This window comes from Amyelois transitella, chromosome 21 (genome assembly GCF_032362555.1).
Source record: "Amyelois transitella isolate CPQ chromosome 21, ilAmyTran1.1, whole genome shotgun sequence".
Classification (NCBI taxonomy): domain Eukaryota; kingdom Metazoa; phylum Arthropoda; class Insecta; order Lepidoptera; family Pyralidae; genus Amyelois; species Amyelois transitella.
In genome coordinates this window covers 1,329,266-1,350,500 of record NC_083524.1, presented here as the reverse complement: position 1 = coordinate 1,350,500, position 21,235 = coordinate 1,329,266, and the positions used below count along the sequence as shown (strand labels likewise).

General features: G+C 38.1%; 1 protein-coding gene across 1 annotated transcript in view; it reads left to right on the top strand.

Moving 5' to 3' along the window:
• LOC106143262 (venom acid phosphatase Acph-1) overlaps positions 1-16,622 on the top strand; it is a 35,884-nt gene extending 19,262 nt beyond the window's left edge. Inside the window, exons 3-9 of the mRNA XM_013345307.2 lie at positions 4,404-4,514; positions 6,056-6,202; positions 7,600-7,710; positions 11,152-11,334; positions 12,597-12,717; positions 13,289-13,503; positions 14,968-16,622. Of these exons, the coding sequence (XP_013200761.1) occupies positions 4,404-4,514; positions 6,056-6,202; positions 7,600-7,710; positions 11,152-11,334; positions 12,597-12,717; positions 13,289-13,503; positions 14,968-15,129 (1,050 nt within the window). The 3' untranslated portion in view covers positions 15,130-16,622. The remainder of the gene's footprint in view (positions 1-4,403; positions 4,515-6,055; positions 6,203-7,599; positions 7,711-11,151; positions 11,335-12,596; positions 12,718-13,288; positions 13,504-14,967) is intronic.
• The last annotated feature ends 4,613 nt before the right edge of the window (positions 16,623-21,235 follow it).

The window sequence follows — 21,235 nt, the reverse complement described above, 5'->3', positions numbered from 1 at the left end:
CAAGACAACTGGTTCTGTCTACGCCGTAATAAAGACGTGTATGTAAAATGACCTGAATAGAATAGGTTTATTTTCAAAATTGGATACAAGGTATCACTTATTGACGTCACATCACTTATATCTGATTAGAACTACATACAACCGCTTCCAAAACGCATGTGCAGAAGAAGCAGCGGAACAAACAACACTGCAGCACCTTAACACGTAACACTCGTTTTTTGCGAAATCTAGTAAAAATAATCCGTGGACAACAAGAAACGTGTTATTTTCAACCCGTAACGGCCAATCTTGTACGTAGTCTTGTTATAAGCGTAAACTCTTGGTATTTTCCTGATATAAAATTAAATTGCTTGTTTATTTATATTGTTTATACATGGAGAGTGTGGAGGGAAAGGTCGGAGTGGGAAGACCTAGACGAACGTATCTTGATCAAATTAAGGACATCCTGGAAAAGGGTCAGGTCAAAAGTACCCGAAACCGCCGAGCTTGCATGAAGAGAGTTATGAATGTGGATGAAGCAAAGGAAATATGCAGAGATCGTGGCAAGTGGAAAGAGGTAGTCTCTGCCTACCCCTCCGGGAAAGAGGCGTGATTTTATGTACGTATGTATGTATGCTTGTTTATATATTAACTAGTTTCTTCCGACGGCTTCGCTTGTCACAAATCCCAGGGCATTATTTATTTATACCCGTATAGGAAGCTCTGTCTGGGTGTTTATAAGTCGCGTCTCTTTCCCAAGGGGTAGGCAGAAACTACCATCTTTTCAATTACTACATTCCTAGCATATTTATTTTACATCATCCATGTTCATCAATCTTTTCTTGTAAGCTCGTCTGTTTAGGGTACCCTTGACTTGACTTGACCTTACACCGAAAATTTTAATTCACTGCGAATAAATATCCCTTATGTAGGTAGGTATGTAACATACAAATAATTACGCTTCTTTCCCAGAAGGGTAGGCAGACTTCCTTTTGCCATTATCCCTGCATCCTTTATTTCACATACATACATACGTAAAATCATGCCTTCTTCCCGGAGCAGAGACTACATTTTTCCACTTGCCACGATCCCTGCATACTTCCGTCGCTTCATCCACATTCATAACTCTCTTCATGCATTCATTCTTTCTTCTTTTTTATTTCACACCCTATTTAAATTCAGATTAATATTATAAACAACCACGATTCGTATTTTTGTTTGAAACTAATAAACTCAAAAACTACTGAACCTATTTTGATAACTTTTCGCAATAGACAGAAAAACTCAGGAGTAACATTAATTTATTTTCTGCTTATTTCCACGGGAGCGAACCGCAAGTGAAATATAATTAAAAATTATATGAATACAAAACTTCCCGCTAACAAACCGGAAGTATTCCCTGGCCAAAAACAGAGGAACAGGAATCCAGATATACACGAATCAGAACTGAACCTAGGTCCTTATGCAGTAAATGTAGACCTAACGAGCGCCAAGGAACCACTATCTTCGCTACGTGACTTGGCACTACACGGCACGTAGGGTTGCTACTCGTAGTTTTAAAAATATACCTACACAATAATTAAAAGCTTTTATTTAACTTGTAACTTGTTGTGCCGTGTGGTTCCCAGCACTAATACAAAAAAGAATGGGACCACTCCATCTCTTTCCCGCGGATGTCGTAAAAGGCGACAAAGGGATAGGATTCTTTATTTAAGCTTTTTGAATCTTAATCTATCATTAAGCCAAACAACTGAAAGTGGCCAAACAGTCTTTTCAAGACCGTTCGTTAGCTCTATCTACCCTGCAAGGGATATAGACGTGACTATATGTATGTATGTATGTAAATAAAATAACTCAGAGAACAATTTAGGCGCCCTAGATTCTCTCTGCGCGGACCAAGACAAGTTCAAATTGGCGCGAGCGTGCATAACCACAGACATATTCGAATTTCTTTTTCGAAAACATAAACAAACATTGTGGCCTAATAACTTCGATAATACTCATTGTCTGTGACGTCATTCAAATACCAACATGGCAGACCCTACAAAATGGCGGAATATTTATTACTTTTAAACTTGTGCAACATCAGTGTGAAATACAAAGTGGTTAACGCCAAACAGCTTTTTAGCCATACGCTTTCTGGGTTTACAAGTCAATTAGCTCAGTCTACAGGAACCACACGGCACACCGCATGGATCTAAAATTTTATCATAATATTTTCAAAATAACGTGTGGCAACCCTAACTAAACTCAAGTTACACAAGTTATAGAATTGTAGCTTATTCCTTTTTATAAACTCGCATTTTGTATTTTTCGTTCTTAGAAATGCATGCTGCGTTCCTTACGAAGAAAATATCATGTTACGCTGTTGTGTAAACTAATCGACTTTTTTAAATTGGTTTACATACTTTCGTTACGTATTCAGAACGTCGGTGGTAGAATCAGTAAGATGCCCGGTTGATATGCGTGAAGCGCAGAAAGGCACAGGTTCGAATCACGCCTTGGCCCTGTACCAATGAGTAAAAAATTCTGTAGTGTAGTTTGTTCCGCCGCTTCTTCTACACATGCGCTTTGGAAGCGGTAGTAATTGTAATTAGATTAAAGTGATGTGGCGTCAATAAGTGATACCTTGTATCCAATTTTGAAAATAAATCTATTCTATTCTATTATCGAAGTTATGAGGCCACACTATTTGTTTATGTTTTCGAAAAATAAATTCAAATTTGTCTGTGGTAAGTAATGCACGCTCGCGCCAATTTTAAATTTGGAATTTGTCTTTGTCCGCGCACAAAGATCCTAGCGCGCCTGAATTTTTCACTGCGTTATTTTTATTTATTTCTCTAAGAAACATTACGAGACCATTTTTACGTTATTGAGATAAACAAAAGAGTATGAGCACAAAGAGATAACTATACTTCACACAAAAATAGATTACTATAAATACTTAATGCGGCCGACTTCTTTCCCTCCACTTTGCCTAACAATAATTTTATTAATAACAATTTGTATTTTATTAATATATAGAAGAAAATAAATTGACTGATTGACTAGACAACGAACAGCCCAAACTATCTAGTCTAGACTAGTAGATCTAGTGCATATAAGGTGCCTTATGTGGTGTAGGGGTGCATTAAGACAGGATTTCTCGAAATTCCCGGGGGAATTATAGGAATTTTCCCAATAAAGCGGGCGGGCGTTTGTAAGTAATAAAGTATAACATTAGCACTGTTTGTCATTTTTATTTTAACAATTTATATATCTATACTATAATTATAAAGCTGATGTGTTTGTTTGTTTGAACGCGCTAATTTCAGGAACTACTGGTTCAAATAGAAAAATTATTTTTGTCTTGAATAGACCATTTGTCGAGGAAGGCTTTGGGCTATATAATATCACGCTGCAACTATCATGAGCGAAGAAATAATGGAAAATGTGAAAAAAATGGGGAAAATTATTCATCCTTGAGGGCTGCAATGATGCCTAGTTCATTATAAAATAAAGTGATTTTTTGAACCTGCGCGTGAGTTTTACCTGGCCTACCATCCGTTGCTATCAGTGAATTACTTTGACTAGATATAGCATGTTTTTCAAAACAATCGTGTATCGACACAGATGTTTAATAATGACATGTTATTATTTCATGATAGAAAATGTGTGGTTATTATTCTGTGACGAAGATTCATATCTACAAAAAGTCACGACTATATCTCTTACCTCGTAGACAGAGCCAACTTTCTATCACTTAGTCGCCTTTACGACATCCATCATGTCATATATGGGCCATCTTTTTCTACACAGCTTCTTTGATAGGTAATTTATTTGTATTTGTGCCGTGTGGTTCCCGGCACCAATACAAAAAAGAATAGGACCACTCCATCTCTTTCCCATGGATGTCGTAAAAGACGACTAAGGGATACCCTTACAAACTTGGGATTCTTTTTTTAGACGATGGGCTAGCAACCTATCACTATTTGGACCTCAATTCTATCATTAAGCCAAATAGCTGAACATGGCCGATCAGTCTTTTCAAGACTGTTGGCTCTGTCTACCCCACAAGGGATATAGACGTATGTATGTATGTTTATTTGTAAGGGCTGACCAAAAAAGCTGTCGAATTGAGAACCTCCTCTTTTGAAGTCGGTTAAAACTCCGCGACTTCCCCATATCACCCGGTGATATCACCTAGCTAGGTGATCAAGTTTTACATTTTTGTGTCCTGATAATTGATGAAATGATAGATAGATAATTGAGATTCAAATAGTGACAGGTTGCTAGCCCATCGCCTAAAAGAAGAATCTCAAGTTTATAAGCCTATACTTTAGTCGCCCCTACGATATCCATGGGAATCAGAAGGAGTGGTCCTATTATTTTTATTGGTGTGGACACGGCACCAATTGTTCCCATGTAATAAATTTTATTCCCAGGTCCACAGACACGGCGAACGTACTCCTGACGCGGATGAGCTGTCCCTAGCTGATGATAAGGAGGCCCTGGAGAACCTTACCCTGGTGGAAGGCTTGGAGTCTTTGACTAATGTGAGTTATATTCTAATACTGACATACTGATATTCATTCATATAATCACTATATTGAGAGGGAGAGCAGGGTAGACAGAGCCAGCAGTCTTGGAAGACATAATGATTGAATTGAGATTTAAATGGTGACAGGTTGGTAGCCTATCGCCTAAGAGAAGAATCTCAAGTTTATAAGCGCATCCCTTGGTCGCCTTTTACCATATCCATGGAAAAGAGATGGTGTGATCTTATTCTTTTTTGTATTGGTGCCGAGAACCACACGGCACCAAAAAAAAAATCTTTCCGCCTTTTTAGAACGCCCACGAAATACATAATCTATTAACTGTCTCCAGGGTTTTATTTTGCCAAAATTATAAATCGGGACTAGTTGTCCACATAACGACTCTTAGCGAAACAAAGTAGAATTATTTTGCACAAGCGTTACCCGAGTAAATATTTTTCTTTTTCCAATACCTAGTACCACAATCGTTTGTAAAAACAGTTTTGAAACTTAAGTGTGTTTATATTATCAAGCAATCAGTTGTATATCGCGTGACCAGAACTCTTGAATCTCGTTAGGAGTCAGCCACCTGTGAAAGGTCAGAGTTTTCGACGGTCACCTTGTCATTATTTATTACTAGAGGCCGCCCGCGACTTCGTCCGCATGGAAACCCTATCAATCCCGCGGGAACTCTGGGATAAAAAGTAGCCTATGTGTTATTCTGGGTCCTCAGCTACCTACATACCAAATTTCATGGTAATCGGTTCAGTAGTTTTTGCGTGAAAGAGTAACAAACATCCATACATCCATACAAACTTTCGCCTTTGTAATAGTAGTAGGATAGTAGGATTGACGGCCTCCGTGGCGCAGCGTAGTACGCTTGTCTGCGACACCGGAGGTCCCGGGTTCGAATCCCGGCCAGGGCATGATGAGAAAAGAACTTTCTCTGATTGGCCTGGGTCTTGGATGTTTATCTATATAAGTATTTATTATGAAATATAGTATCGTTGAGTTAGTATCTCGTAACACAAGTCTTGAACTCACTTCGAGGCTAACTCAATCTTCGTGTATTTATTACATACATACATAAAATCATTCATCCACATTCATAACTCTCTTCATGCAAGCTCGACGGTTTCGGGTACTTTTGACCTGACCCTGGTAGAAAAAGTCTGACAGCCAGTAACTTATATATATACCACTTGTATTTGTTTATTATATCATTTAATATTATACGATTCTAACAATGTTTTTCGCACGCAAATTCTTATAAAAGTGAACATACTAGATGACCTGATGACTGATGACCGCAGCCCCGCCCTTGTTAAACTCCAGAGAGGTGAGGTTGCAACTGAGACTAAAGCCAGGAGAAAACATAACATAAACATAAAACAAAAAATCACACCTCTTTCCCGGACGGGTAGGCAAAGACTACCTCTTTCCACTTGCCACGATCTCTGCATACTTCCTTCGCTTCATCCACATTCATAACTCTCTTCATGCAAGCTCGGCGGTTTCGGGTACTTAGAAAGAAGAAGAATAAAGCAACTTCTTTTCCACAGGTGGGTAAACGAAGAGCCTACCAGATTGGGAAGCATATCCGGCGTCGCTACGGCTTCCAGGGTCTCAACCTGATCTCCAACTTGTACCTTCACGATGAGATCGCTATCAGAAGCACTGACAAGGAAAGGACCAAGATGACTGTACAGGTATTCATACATATACATACATACATAAAAACACGCCTCTTTCCCTTTAAAAGCTTAATTTTTTTTATTTGTGGCCAGTGCAACATAAAAAGGTTGCTTATTTCCAAACATACCGCCCGCCAAGGACATCATTAAAGATGTCCTTATTACAAAAAGGAGTGTGTGTCATAATAATTTGTTCAAAAGTTATATAAAAGTGATATTTTACAAAGTTCAGCAAATAACAAGTTTTGAAATACAATAAAATGAGAAACACAAGAGAATTGATATTATTATGAATAAGATTAACATTTTAAGTGCCTGATATGATCCACCCAAAAGTATTCATCTTATCATTTATCATTGTTCAATCCATCATATAGTCACGTCTATGTCCCCTGCGGGGTAGACAGGGCCACAGTTTTGAAGAGACTGGAAGGCCACGTTCAGCTGTTTGGCTTTATACTTACATATAGTCGCGTCTGTATCCCTAGCGGGGTAGACAGAGCATTCAACAAGACAAGACAAGTCTTGTAAAGACAGAAAGGCCTCGTTCAGCTGTTTGGCTTAATGATAGAATTGAGATTCAAATAGTGACAGGTTGCTAGCCCATCGTCTAAAAAAGAATCCCAATTTATATATATTTTCTTCGGATCATTTCAACGTGGCCCTTCAGTCGATTTAAAGAATGTTAGCTTTGTGTACCAAACTTAGAATTAGAATAGAAATGTGGACGAGAGAATACATTATTACATACAAAGAGTGCCTATGCGCATTCCAAAATTGATCGTATAAAACACCGACATACAAGCGATCATAGAGTTTATTTAATGTTTCTATTCCGGCCAGTATTTCTTAGTAGGTATATCAATACTTGGGATTTTTCTTTTAGGCGATGGGCTAGCAACCTGTCACTATTTGAATCTCAATTCTATCTTAAAGCCAAATAGCTGAACGTGGCGCATCAGTCTTTACAAGACTGTTGGCTCTGTCAACCCCGCAAGGGATATAGACATGATTATATGTATGTATGTATGTATCAATACCCCTCTATTGCATCAGGAGGTACATCAAGCCAGGTGCGCTAACGCATTTCTTCTTGATAAGAATCCCTGGAAATTTTTTCATTAGGAGTAGGTACTTATATCGGCTATTATTAACTGACGGCCTCTGTAGCGCAGCGGTAGTACGCTTGTCTGTGACACCGGAGGTGCCGGGTTCTAATCCCGGCCAGGGCATGATGAGAAACGAACTTTTTCTGATTATCTATATAAGTATTTATGTATTATAAAATATAGTATCGTTGAGTTAGTATCTCGTAACACAAGTCTCGAACTTACTTCGAGGCTAACTCAATCTGGGTAATTTGTCCCGTATATATATATTTCTTTATATCAAAGATTTTAATCAAATTATAGGTAGCCATGGCCGCTGCCTACCCCCCTGAGACAGAGCAACAATGGGACGAGGCAGTAGGAAAAGTCTGGCAACCAGTACCTTACACCACAGTTCCTTTGGTAGAAGATTATGTAAGTCAATATTTTTTTTTATCCGATGCCTTTATTTTGCTATTACTCTCATAAGTGCCGTGTGGTTCCCAGCACCAATTCAAAAAAGAATAAGACCATTCCATCTCTCTTCCATGGATGTAGTAAAAAGCGACTAAGGAATAGGCTTCAAACCTGAACTTTACCTTTTTAAGTTCGATTCTAAAGTGTCGGTAACCACACGGCACGGCGCTTATGGAAGTACATACATACATATGGTCACGTTTATATCCCTCGAGGGGTTGACAGAGCCAACAGTCTTGAAAAGACTATATGCCACGTTCAGCTGTTTGGCTTAACGATAGAATTGAGATTCAAAATACTTCAAAATAGTGACAGGTTGCTAGCCCACCGCCTAAAAGAAGAATTATTAATTATAAGAAGAAAAGTTTATAAGCATATTCCTTAGTCGCCTTTTACGACATCCACGGGAACGAGATGGAGTGGTCTTATTTATTTTTTTATTGATGCCAGGAGCCACACGGCACGTAATGTACCTTTATTTTATCTCGGACGTTTCAAATCATGTTACAATGATATGTTGGTCACCGAGCGACTGAAAACCAGCGGACGTTAAAAATAAAGGTTATACATACATAAAATCACGCCTCTTTCCCGGAGGTGTAGGCAGAGACTACCTCTTTCCACTTGCCACGATCTCTGCATACTTCCTTCGCTTCGTCCACATTCATAACTCTCTTTATGCAAGCTCGGCAGTTTCGGGTACTCCTGACCTGACCCTTTACCAGGACGTCCTTAATTTGATCAAGATACGTTCGTCTAGGTCTTCCCCCTCCGACCTTTCCCTCCACACTCTCCTTGTATATCAGCTTAGCCAGTTATATAGTAAAAAAAACTATTAATTTACCTTTTCACAACTATAATTTACATATAATTTATTTAGTAAAGTTCGACAACCCTATATCAGATAAATTAATATTAATGAATCCACGAGCGGTTTATAGGTACTTAATAATATCTTACACTTCAAAGATAAAAGTTAAACTATAACCTATTTGTTCACAAAACAAGAGACTGCATCAATGCAATAGGATAATACAACTTATGTAACCGGTTTTGGTTTATTTTCTTACAGCGCAGAATGTAAAAGTCTATTAAGGGAAAAGCTTATAAACTTGCCGTGTGGTTTCAGGCACCAATACAAAAGAATAGGACCACTCCATCTCTTTCCCATGGATGTCGTAAAATGCGACTAAGGGCTAGGCTTAAGTCATTAGATTTTTATTTTATGCGATGGGCTAGCAACCTGTCACTATTTCAATCTTAATTCTATCATTGAGCCAAACAGCTGGACTTGGCCTGTCAGTCTTTCAAAACTGCTGGCTCTGTCTACCCCGCAAGGGATATAGACGTGATTATATGAATGCAATGCATGTAACCGGTTTTGTTTTCTCTTCCCGCAAAATGTAAAAGTCAATCAAGGAAAAAACATATAAACTTGAGACATTTCTTTCTGCAATGTGCTAGTCACCTCTATGACTTTCTCAATTCCCTATTCTGACCTCATTAAGGATAAAATAATTTGAGAGTTTTCGTAACAGAAAAAGCTATTCCTTCGACTGGCTTTTACAAACTTTACGAGAAAAAAACCGGGTGACAGACGGAACATACACTTACATAAAATTATAGAGTTACATAAACTTTGAGCGTCGCACTTTATACTTTGTTTGTTAAATGATTAATTATTAATTATATATTAAAAGTAATCTATATACCATAATATTATTAGTTATAATTAATGTATGGGAGTGAAAGTTGGGTATGGCAAAAGAAGCACGAAAGCAGAATAAATGCAGTGGAAATGAGAGCGTTAAGGAGTATGTTGGGTGTGAAATTGAGTGACCGGATAAGGAACAGCGTGATAAGGGAATGTTGTGATGTGAAAGAAGATGTAGTTACAGGAATAGAAAAGGGTATGTTGAGATGGTTCGGTCATGTGGAGAGGATGAATGAAAACAGGTTGACTAAGCAGATATACAAGGAGAGTGTGGAGGGAAAGGTCGGGGTGGGAAGACCTAGACGAACATATCTTGATCAAATTAAGGACGTCCTGGTGAAGGGTCAGGTCAAAAGTGCCCGAAACCGCCGAGCTTGCATGAAGAGAGTTATGAATGTGGATGAAGCAAAGGAAGTATGCAGGGATCGTGGCAAGTGGAAAGAGGTAGTCTCTGCCTACCCCTCCGGGAAAGAGGCGTGAGTTTATGTATGTATGTATGCATAATATTATAAAGCTGAAGAGTTTATTTGTTTGTTTGAACGCGCTTATCTCAGGAACTACTGGTTCGAATTAAAAAATTATTTTTGCGTCGAATAGACCATTAATCGAGGAAGGCTTAAGGCTATATAACATCACGCTGCAACTACAATGAGCAAAGAAATAATGAAAAATGTGAAAAGAAACGGCGAAAATTATTCATCCTTGAAGGCTTCAATGATGCCCATACTAACTATTCCACGCGGACGAAGTCGCGGGTACAGCTAGTTAATTACATATATAAAGTAATATATAATAATTACGTATCCGCAATATTGATATCTCATTGATTAGAAGTTCAAGTTTGATATGACTAGTTCAAAGACGATTGCTTTTAATAATCTGTTATGAAAATGCTATATGCATACATATAATCACATCTATATCCTTGCGGGGTAGACAGAGCCAACAGTCTTGAAAAGACCGATAAAGGCCACGTTCGGCTGTTTGGCTTGATGATAGAATTGAGTTCAAATAGGTTGCTAGCCCGTCGCCTAAAAGAAGAATACCAAGTTTATAAGCATATCCCTTAGACGCTTTTTACGACATCTATGGGAACGAGATGGAACTTATGCTAATCCGCGGTATAAGCATAAAATCTCAATAGTTCCGTATAGAAAAATCGAAAACATCGTTTCTAAGGACGCCCCTTCATTTCCATTCTTACAATGTTGTTCTCGTCCATACGTCCATACGTTACGTTGTCTCATGCATACATAAAATCATGCCGGAGGGGTAGACAGAGACTACATTTTTCCACATTTACAACTGTCTTTAAAAATAATTTCAGCCAAATAATTATACCTATAAATTTTCTATTAAAAATATAAAATTCTTTAAAACAAATATATAAAATTCTGGCATTAAGCTTATCAGTCTTTTTAAAACTGCTGACTCTGTCTTCCCCGCAAAGAGTACAGACTTGATTATATGAATACATACATACATACATAAAATCACGCCTCTTTCCCAAAGGGGTAGGCAGAGACTACCTCTTTCCACTTGCCAAGATCTCTGCATACTTCCTTCGCTTCATCCACATTCATAACTCTCTTCATGCAAGCTCGGCGGTTTCGGGTACTTTTGACTTGACCCTTTACCAGGATATATGAATGAATAAATGAATGAATAAAATTTCTCCTTTACAGCTCCGTTACTACTCCAATTGTAAACACTTCCGAGCGTTGATGGCTCAGGCCAAAAAGGAGGCGTTAGAGAACGAGTTCATGCAGTACCACGATTTGATTCCCAGGATAATGTGGAAGACTGGACGCAATTTCACCGAAGACCCGCTGTGGTTTGAGACTCTGTACGACCTGTTTAGCAGTCAAGTAAGTATATAAGTCCTATTATAGAATAGAATAGATACATACATACTTATGATCACGTCTATATCCCTTGTGGGGTAGACAGAGCCAGTCTTGAAAAGACTGATAGGCCACGTTCAGCTATTTGGCTTAATGATAGAATTGAGATTCAAATAATGACAGATTGCTAGCCCGTCGCCTAAAAAAAGAATCCCAAGTTTGTAAGCCTATCCCTTAGTCGCCTTTTACGACATCCATGGAAAAGAGATGGAGTGGTCCTATTCTTTTTTGTATTGGTGCCGGGAACCACACGGCAATAGAATAGAATTATTTTTAAAATTGGATACAAGGTATCACTTATTGACATCACATTACAGTATTATCTTATATATAAAATTCTCGTGTCACAATGGCTTGACCGATTCTCATGAAACTTTGTAAGAATATTGAGTAGGTCTGAAAATCGGGCAACATCTATTTTTAATACCCCTAAGTGATAAGGGTTGTCCACACTTAACATTTTTTTTTAACTAGAACTAGTCGCTTTTTATGATATCAATGGGGAAGAGATGAGATTGTTCCTATTCTTATTCTATCGGAGCCGAGAACCACACGGCATTTCACATTATTGTACAGTTTCTAATTTACACTTGAAGTGCTGACATAAAGATTGTTAACATTTAGACGATAGAAACGTCTAAGTCTAGACTAGATAAAACAGTCATAAAGCAGGTTCATTGAGTGAGAAAATAAACATTATTAGGTCTTTGCCCAAGTCGTGTTCAGATAAGCCGTGTGGTTCCCGGCACAAAAAGAAAAAAGAATAGGACCACTACATCTCTTTCCCATGGATGTCGTACAAGGCGACTACGGGGTAGGCTTTTAAACTTGGGATTCTTTTTTAGGCGATGGGCTAACATCCTGTCACTATTGAATTTCAATTCTATCATTAAGCCAAACAGCCAAACGTGACCTATCAGACTTTTCAAGATTGTTGGCTCTGTCTTCCCCGCGAGGGATAACGACGTGACTATATTTATGTATGTGTGTAAGCGACTAAGGTATAGGCTTATTTCTCTTCTAGGCCATCGCCTAGAAGAGGAATAAGCCTATACCTTAGTCGCTTTTTACGACATCCATTGGCAAAGAAATATAGTGGATCTATTCTAAAGTAATAAGACACCGATTTGATAGAGTTACTATCACTAGTTAATATTATAACTTCTATAGTCTTATCATCGTTCCAAATTCTATGAGAGATCTATCTATATTTTTCCATTTTTCAGGTCGGCCTAGGATTAGACATTCCTAAATGGGCTGAACCGATCCTGCCTAGGCTGAACGAAGCAGCTAGACTAGCCTACAATCTGTACTTCAGAACTGATGAGATGAAGACAATAGGAGGCGGTAAGTAGTAACATAACCTATAATCACGTCTATATCCCTTGCGGGGTAGACATAGCCAACAGTCATTAAAAGACTGACACGTCAGGCCAAACCAGGCTTATAAACTTGGGATTCTTCTTTAAGGCGATGGGCTAGCAACCTGTCACTATTGGAATCTCAATTCTATCATTAAGCCAAACAGCTGAACATGACTTATCGGTCTTTTCAAGACATGATTATATGTATTTATGTAAAATTAGGGTATCTACGTTACGTTCGCGTTTAATACCTGTAATATTTATAACATACATACATATGATCACGTCTATATCCCCTGCGGGGTAGACAGAGCCAACAGTCTTGAAAAGACTGAATGGCCACGTTCAGCTATTTGGCTTAATTATAGAATTGAGATTCAAGTAGTGACAGGTTGCTAACCCATTGCCTACAAAAAGAATCCCAAGTTTGTAAGCCTATCCCTTAGTCGCCTTTTACGAAACCCATGGCAAAGAGATGGAGTGTTATTATTTTTTGTATTGGTGCCGGGAACCACAAGGCAAAATTAGTTATAAATTAGTGTAAATTGTTTCAGGTATACTTCTTAACACATTTGTGGAGGCAGCCTTGGAGATATCCCAGGGTAGGCCGGTGAAGCAGCGCCTGCGCATGTTTTCTGCGCACGATTTCAACATCGGCGCTCTTATGGGCGCTGCCAGGGTGGAGAACAATTATAATATCCCGGAATACGGGGCGGTCTTCGCTTTGGAGTTATACAAGTCTAGGAGCACTGGAAAATTGAGCGTTTTGGTAATTTTTTATTTTTCTATTCCTTAGTCTTCCCTCTCTCCTTCCAGAATTTTAATTTTAAGTTTCACTTTGCATTTTCGCTATGTCAGTATTCCCTATGACGTTCCCATTGATGTCGTAAAAATCGACTAAGGGATAGCAATGGGCTAGCTAATGGTGACAGGTTGTCACTATTTAAATCATAATTCCATCATGAAACGCTACGGCTGAAAGTGACCTTTCAGTGTTTTCAAGATTGTTGGCTCTGTTGACCCCGCAAGGAATATAGACGTGACTATGTCTTCTTCCTCCATGGTTACTCCAGTTGCATGCAGTTTGGTTACTCCAGTTTCCTCACAATGTTTTCCATCAGCGTAAGAGCATCGGTTAGTATTCAAACTAATGTACATAACTTCGAAAATAGTCATCGGTACATGGCCGCGGTGGGATTCGAACCTGTGCCGTGACTATGTGTAAGTATGTATGTATGATATTTTTGTATTCCATAGATTAGTCTTCCCTCTCTCCTTTTAGACAATGTTTTTAATAGGGAGATGTTAGGAGTACCCGTAATCGTCGAATATGCATGAAAAGAGTAATGAGTGTGGAGGAAGCGGGAGAGGTCTGTAAGGATCGTAGTAAGTGGAAATCCATAGTCTCTGCCTACCCCAATGGGAAACAGGCGTGATTGTATGTATGTGCTACTATATACTAACCGATGCTCGCACGGTGAGGGAAAACATCGTGAGGAAACCTGCACATTCAGGCAACTGGATTTGTAACCATGATCGATCCAGTACGGGTTAGGTTCCCCTGCAAAAGTTGCGGAGGTCAGACGGGAGTCGCTTCGTGTAAAAACCTGACTCACCCAATCCAGGATCTATGGTCAAAGGCTTACCCCGGGCTCCTCTCCAGAGTGGTGAGGATGCAAGTTAATGGAGCGAAAATAGTGTACAGATATCTTAGAACAGGAAAGTTGTAATCTCTACCTGCCCCGCCGGAAAGAGACGTGGCCAACTCAAAATTAAAAAATATCAAAAATTCAAAATTTTTATTCATTATTATAGGATACTTCATATCGCTTAATAATTGTCAAAACGTATGGTTTAACAACATTGGTTGACGTCAAATTAATTACTTAAAACTAAGTTTACTGCCGCTTCCAAGGCGTCAGTGCAGAAGAAGCGGTAACAAACGGCACTGCAGCAATGTATTTCTACATTTGACGGCCTCTGTGGCGCAGCGGTAGTGCGCTTGTCTGTGACACCGGGGGTCCCGGGTTCGAATCCCGGCCAGGGCATGATGAGAAACGAACTTTCTCCGATTGGCCTGGGTCTTGGATGTTTATCTATATAAGTATTTATTATAAAATATAGTATCGTTGTGTTAGTATCTCGTAACACAAGTCTCGAACTTACTTCGAGGCTAATTCAATCAGTGTAATTTGTCCCGTATATAATTATTTATTTATATTTCCACTTCCAGCCCGTCTACCTACCCAAAGCTGGACAGTCCTCGCCGCAGACATTGAGCTTCACCGATTGCGGTCCATACTGTGACTTCGACAAGTTCAGACAGCTGACTAAGGAGTTCATCCTGTCTGAGTCAGAGTATTACAGGATATGCAAAATCAGGACTGAATTGTAGGGGGTACGAGTATTATCAGGATACGATGATAGGTCAATGAATCAATATTGTTTTTATACATACATACATAAAATCACGCCTCTTTCCCGGAGGGGAAGGCAGAGACTACCTCTTTCCACTTGCCACGATCTCTGCATACTTCCTTCGCTTCATCCACATTCGTAACTCTCTTCATGCAAGCTCGGCGGTTTAGGGTACTTTTGACCTGACCCTTTACCAGGACGTCCTTTATTGTTTTTATTGCAATACTAATTGAAAGAACACATCAGAAGACATGCCGTGTGGTTTCCGGACTTTAGAAGAGAGCCACTACATATCTTTGCCTTGGATGTCGTAAAGGCGATTAAGGGATAGGCTTATAAATTTGGGATTCCTCTCGTAGGCGATGGGCTGGCAACCTGTCACTATTGGAATCTCAATTGCATCACGAAGCCATAGAGCTAAATGTGGCCTTTCAGTATTTTCGAAACTGTTGGCTCTGTCTACACCACGAGGGATATGGACGTGACTTAATGTATGTATGTCGAAAAACATACTAGGAGAAGTATAAAGTACCTCATACCATTCTTTTCTTCAGGATATAACTGTTTAGGTAGGATTTATAGACAGTTACTTACACAAGAGCGAGCGAGCGTAGTGCAAGCAAGCAAGCGAGCGTAGCGTAAGCGAAAGAGCGTAGCGTAGCGTTAACCAACAATGTACGTGAGCGAAAACGCGGGAAACAGCTAGTTTATTTATAAATTGAATGAATTGAAAAATATGATATAGAAATTAAACTGTTAGTCTTTAAACACGGACCTAATGTTCTTTGAACAAGTTTATGTAATTACTAGCTGTGCCCGCGACTTCGTCCGCGTGGAATAGTTATTTTGGGCATCATTGAAGCCCTCAAGGGTGAATAATTTTTACCCGTTTTTTTTTCACATTTTCAATTATTTCTTCGCTCCTTATAGTTGCAGCGTGATGTTATATAGCCTAAAGCCTTCCTTGATAAATGGTCTATTCAACGCAAGAAGAATTTTTCAATTCGAACCAGTAGTTCCTGAGATTAGCGCGTTCAAACAAACAAACTCTTCAGCTTTATAATATTAGTATAGCTATCTACACATCTATGATGTGTCATAATTTCTCTCTCACTCTTGTGTTAGCAACTGTCAAAATCCATGTACAATCGGACTCCATATAAATAATATGGAAAAGTGTTTAATTTTATTTCCCCTGATTGAAAATCTAACATTGACTATTACGAATAGCTGATTTTTTAATGCTTTAAATAGTCATACGTTAAAAATTATATATTTTTGAAATAACATCGACGACGTTTTTAACGTTATCCACTAAGTATAACGAACTAAGTACGTAGACTAATAAAAAACGATTGATTGTGCAAGCGTATGTGATATTTATACTATAGTTACCATTATAGTTAGATACTATAGGTATATAAGTAATTTTTTTTTTTGAAATAAATGTGGCTATTGTAACAAGGATTTTAATTTTAAGTTTCACTTTGTATTTTCGTTATTCTTTACATTTTCCCTATGACGTTCCCATTGATGTCGTAAAAAGCGACTAAGGGATAGGCTTATAAACTTTGGTTTCTCCTTTAATGCAATGAGCTAGCAACCTGTCACTATCTTAATATTAATTCCATCATGAAGCGTTACTGCTGAAAGTAACCTTTCAGTGCTTTCAAGATTGTTGGCTCTGTTAACCCCGCAAGGGATATAGACGTGACTATGTCTTCTTCCTCCATGGTTACTCCAGTTGCATGCAGGTATCCTCACTATATTTTCCGTCACCGTAAGAGCATCGGTTGGTATTCAAACTAATGTACATAACTTAGAAAATAGTCATTGGTACATGGCCGCGGTGGGATTTGAACCTGTGCCGTGACTATATTATGTAAGTATGTATCTATACTAATATTACAAAAGCTGAAGAGTTTGTTTGTTTCAACGCGCTAATCTCAGGAACTACTGGTTCTAATTGAAAAATTCTTTTTGCGTCGAATAGACCATTTATCGAGGAAGGCTTTAGGCTATATAACATCACGCTGCAACTATAAGAAGCGAAGAAATAATGGAAAATGTGAAAAAAAAATCCTTGAAGGCTTCAATGACGCTCAAAATAACTATTCCACGCGGACGAAGTCGCGGGCACAACTAGTGTATGATATAATGGTGACTCGTTTTCGAAGTGACCGTGGAAAATGACAACAGGGCTAAAATATCCGAAATTCATATTGCGCCCCTGGCACCCGGCCAAATATGCTAAATGATTGAACATCCCGACTTACATACGTTAGGGACGCCTGACCTGAATAAAAACGAGTCTTTAGGGATGTTGAAGATATTTAGAAATATACAGAGATATGCTATTATAAATGGTTTCAATGAAAAAGTGAATGGGACTGTTGGAGTGGGAAGGCCTAGACGAACGTACTTTAATCAAATTTGGAGACGTTCTGGCAAAAGGTGGGACTGTTGGAGTGGAAAGGCCTAGACGAACGTACCTTGATCAAATCGGAGACGTTCTGGCAAAAGATCAGGTCAAGAGTACCCGAAACCGCCGAGCTTGCATGAAGAGAGTTATGAATGTGGATGAAGCGAAAGAAGTATGCAGAGATCGTGGTAAGTGGAAAGATGTGGTCACCACCTACCCCTCCGGGATGAGGCGTGATTTATGCATGTATGTAATGGTTGCAAAGGGTTTATAGGTTGCTTTTTTTTTCCTTATAAGACATCTATGGGAAAGATATAGAGTGGTCCTATTCTAAAGTGTCGGGAACCACACGGCGAAAATGTACCTCGACATTTTATTAGCACACTAGCTAATCAATATATTCATTAACGAATTTAATGTCACAATGTTTAACACAATTTGGTTTAATCAGATGCCAACTGTGAATGTATTGAGGCGCGAAGTTATTTGTTTTATCTAATTAATTAAAGCAATAATTATAAATGTTTTGGGTATTATTTTGAAAACAAGTAACACGTTTTTATCTGTTACGGGTTATACAGAGCCAGTAGTGGCAGGAAGGCCACATTGAAATATAAAGATAATGAATCTGAAACAGTTGCTACTTCATGAGCTGTGGCGACATTATTAATGTTATACAACAACTCAATCAAAGCGAAGAATGCCGCGCTCAGCCAATAGCAGCGAAGAGTCTAAATCGCGATTACAAAGATTTCACGGATTGGAGTCTCGGAGATACAAACTCCGACTCATCATCGTCGGAGCCGTGATTCCCAAGGCATCACACCTAGCCTGGCGGAAGACCTTCCCTTTGGTGGCCATGAAGCCATAATCATCGCTCCCGCTATACCTACACCTATTGCCTTTTTAAAGAATCGGCCTATTTTAATATATTTAAGAATAAAATTTTTGTCGTCTACGAAAACATGAATAAAACTGAGTTAATAAAATAGATCTGTTTTAAAATACGTACGACCTAAGAATACTTCTATAAATGTAAAATAAAATCAGTACAGCGCCATCTATGATTTACTGACTGAATCAAATGTTACTTTCACGAGCACACCGTGTAGTCAAAAATGAAACCCATCTTAAATTCCAATTTAGCGACTTTGGTAATGAATATTTTAACTATCTATATGTACTATATATATACCCAAAAAATAAAAATAAATATCTATGATAAAGTGTAACCTTGATATTAAATAATAAGCACAAAGGAATTGTTGTAATAAAGGCACATAAATTTAAATTAGGTAATGTCAAGGTTAACAAAAGCAAACAAAAAGGTTTCTAGGCTAAAATATACACAAAACTTTTATAATTAAGTTAACGAAATGTCTGGTCTGGAATAAACCCAGGCTAAATTACAGACGCCTACACTTTAAAAATAATACGCATGTACGGCGTTACTTTTGCTAGTAATAATATTCCAGGCGTTTACTATAGAATATTTAGAAACTATTTTTCGCCACATGATCAGCGTTTAAAACTAGAAACGCAAAATGTACAATTTTAAATTGAAGACAGCATAAATCACTATCAATTAATTAATAAATAGAAGTTAATATGGCGCTCTCAAATGTGGCTTCTAAGACAGCAGAAATGATTTGGTAAAGGATTTTAACAGTCGCCTGTTTGCCTTTGGTACACACGGATATCACAATTTCGATACCTATCGAAGAACAGTTTAAAGTAAATGGCTTGAAGATGCAATTTATAATTTGGAGTAAATGACAGGTGCATTGCCTAAAAAGATGATTTACAATCTACCTATGCGAGAAGGGACGCAACTGGTACAAAACATGTTTATCTTTGCAACCAGACCAGCATGAAAGACCCGCTTCGTAAAACTGTCACAAAGATTAGAATAACAAAAAAAAATACTTAGCAAGTAATATCCAGCCAAATTGAATTTAAGCCCAAGCAGCCAGCATTAGTATCCTTCAACTTGGCCTTTTGTTAATTTCACGTGGCGCGAAACATTTTTCAATTCTTCAGAGAATCTGAATAATTTCGTCACATTCTAGAGTTGTCACTTGTGGCAATGACTTATAACAGATTATAAATGCTAGACAGAATAACGCTATCGTTTTTTTTTTCAGTATCTGTGGTAATTTTTTTTTAAATAAATTGAATGCCTTTGACCTCAATCTGACAAGAGTACAAAATGAGGCCTACGGTGGTGAAGCGCAAATAATGTCTGTTCTCTCTTGTCTTTTATTATTTCAATTTTTAACCGCAACGAAAAACCTCGTTGATTGCCTTAAATTCTTTTTTGGAAAATTTGTGCTCGGAATAATATTTTGTGCTCGCAATATTCCCACGCAAGACAAAAATCAGGAAGTTGAGTAAGGTACGATGGAGTTTATAAAATATACCAATACGTAAGCATCAAGACAAGACAAATAAAAATCACTTAAGTACTACAGTTAAATAAATCTAAGAAATAAATGTCAAAGTTTCCTAATCAATGTCAATAATACAAATGCGTCTTGTTACGCTGTCACGTCTAAATCACTGGATCAATTTTAATAAACTTTTTTGGACGTTATAAATGAGACGTCAGTTTGTCCGTCTGTCTGTTACACTTTCATAGCTAAACTGCTGGATTTTGATAAATTTTGTATGGATATTTACATAGTTTATAAATAGGCTAGGTATTATTTTGCAAATAAATAAAAGTCAAATAAAGCGAAAACAAATAAGAAAAAAACAGAAGAAAAAGATATAAGATATAGAGGAAGCACCACTTAAGTCCACAGAGAAAAGCTCTTAAATTTAAGAAGAAAACTATTTTCAAAGGCAAGGCCGTCATTTTGCTCATGTTAGTTCCTGAAGTCCTTAAGAAACGATCCCTCGTCCATTCTGAAAGGTCATTGGTCTCTGTAGATGGTCGCATTACGTTTAATTACTAAGGAAAAGTTGTAATGGGCTGAAAGGTTTACCCACACGTCACCGTACCGCGCCAACCCTAATTAGTCAGCCGTGCGAAGCCCTGGGCATTCGCACCTTTCTCGCCATTTTCCAAATTAATTGGTGCGTGTTTTGATTTATAGCATGTGTGCGTTTCCGCTTTGTTTTTAAAATACCGTGTAAATTTACAAACTACTTAACTTCCAAATTGTTTAAATAAATTATAATAATTTCCAATCAGTTGCAATATTCTGGTCTGATAGCGAGGAAAAAGTATGCTATTCCATATTCTTTTGCTTAGGTAATCTTGACCTGACCTTACACCAGAACGCTTGTATAGATTTTGCGTGTGTAAAAGTTACTATCATTAAACGACACTTTTTATAAATATATGTTACGTACATGTTACAATGATCCGCGGTCACCGAGCGACTGAAAACTAGTGGGCTACTGCTTCGCCTGTACGGCAGAATTTTTTTTTACCGCCAAGTTGTTAACACGCCTACAACCTGCATTTAATACTTGTAGTATTAATAAATAGTATAATGTAACTCAAAAGTTTAAAATCAGGTAAACGCTACTATTCTTGAATTAAACAATATCTTTCTTTACGTTTTGTATCACAAATTTCCTAAAAGAACAGAATTCTTTTTTTAAGTAATGTAGTTTTTATAAGCAATAACAGATGGCACTACAGGTGCTCTAT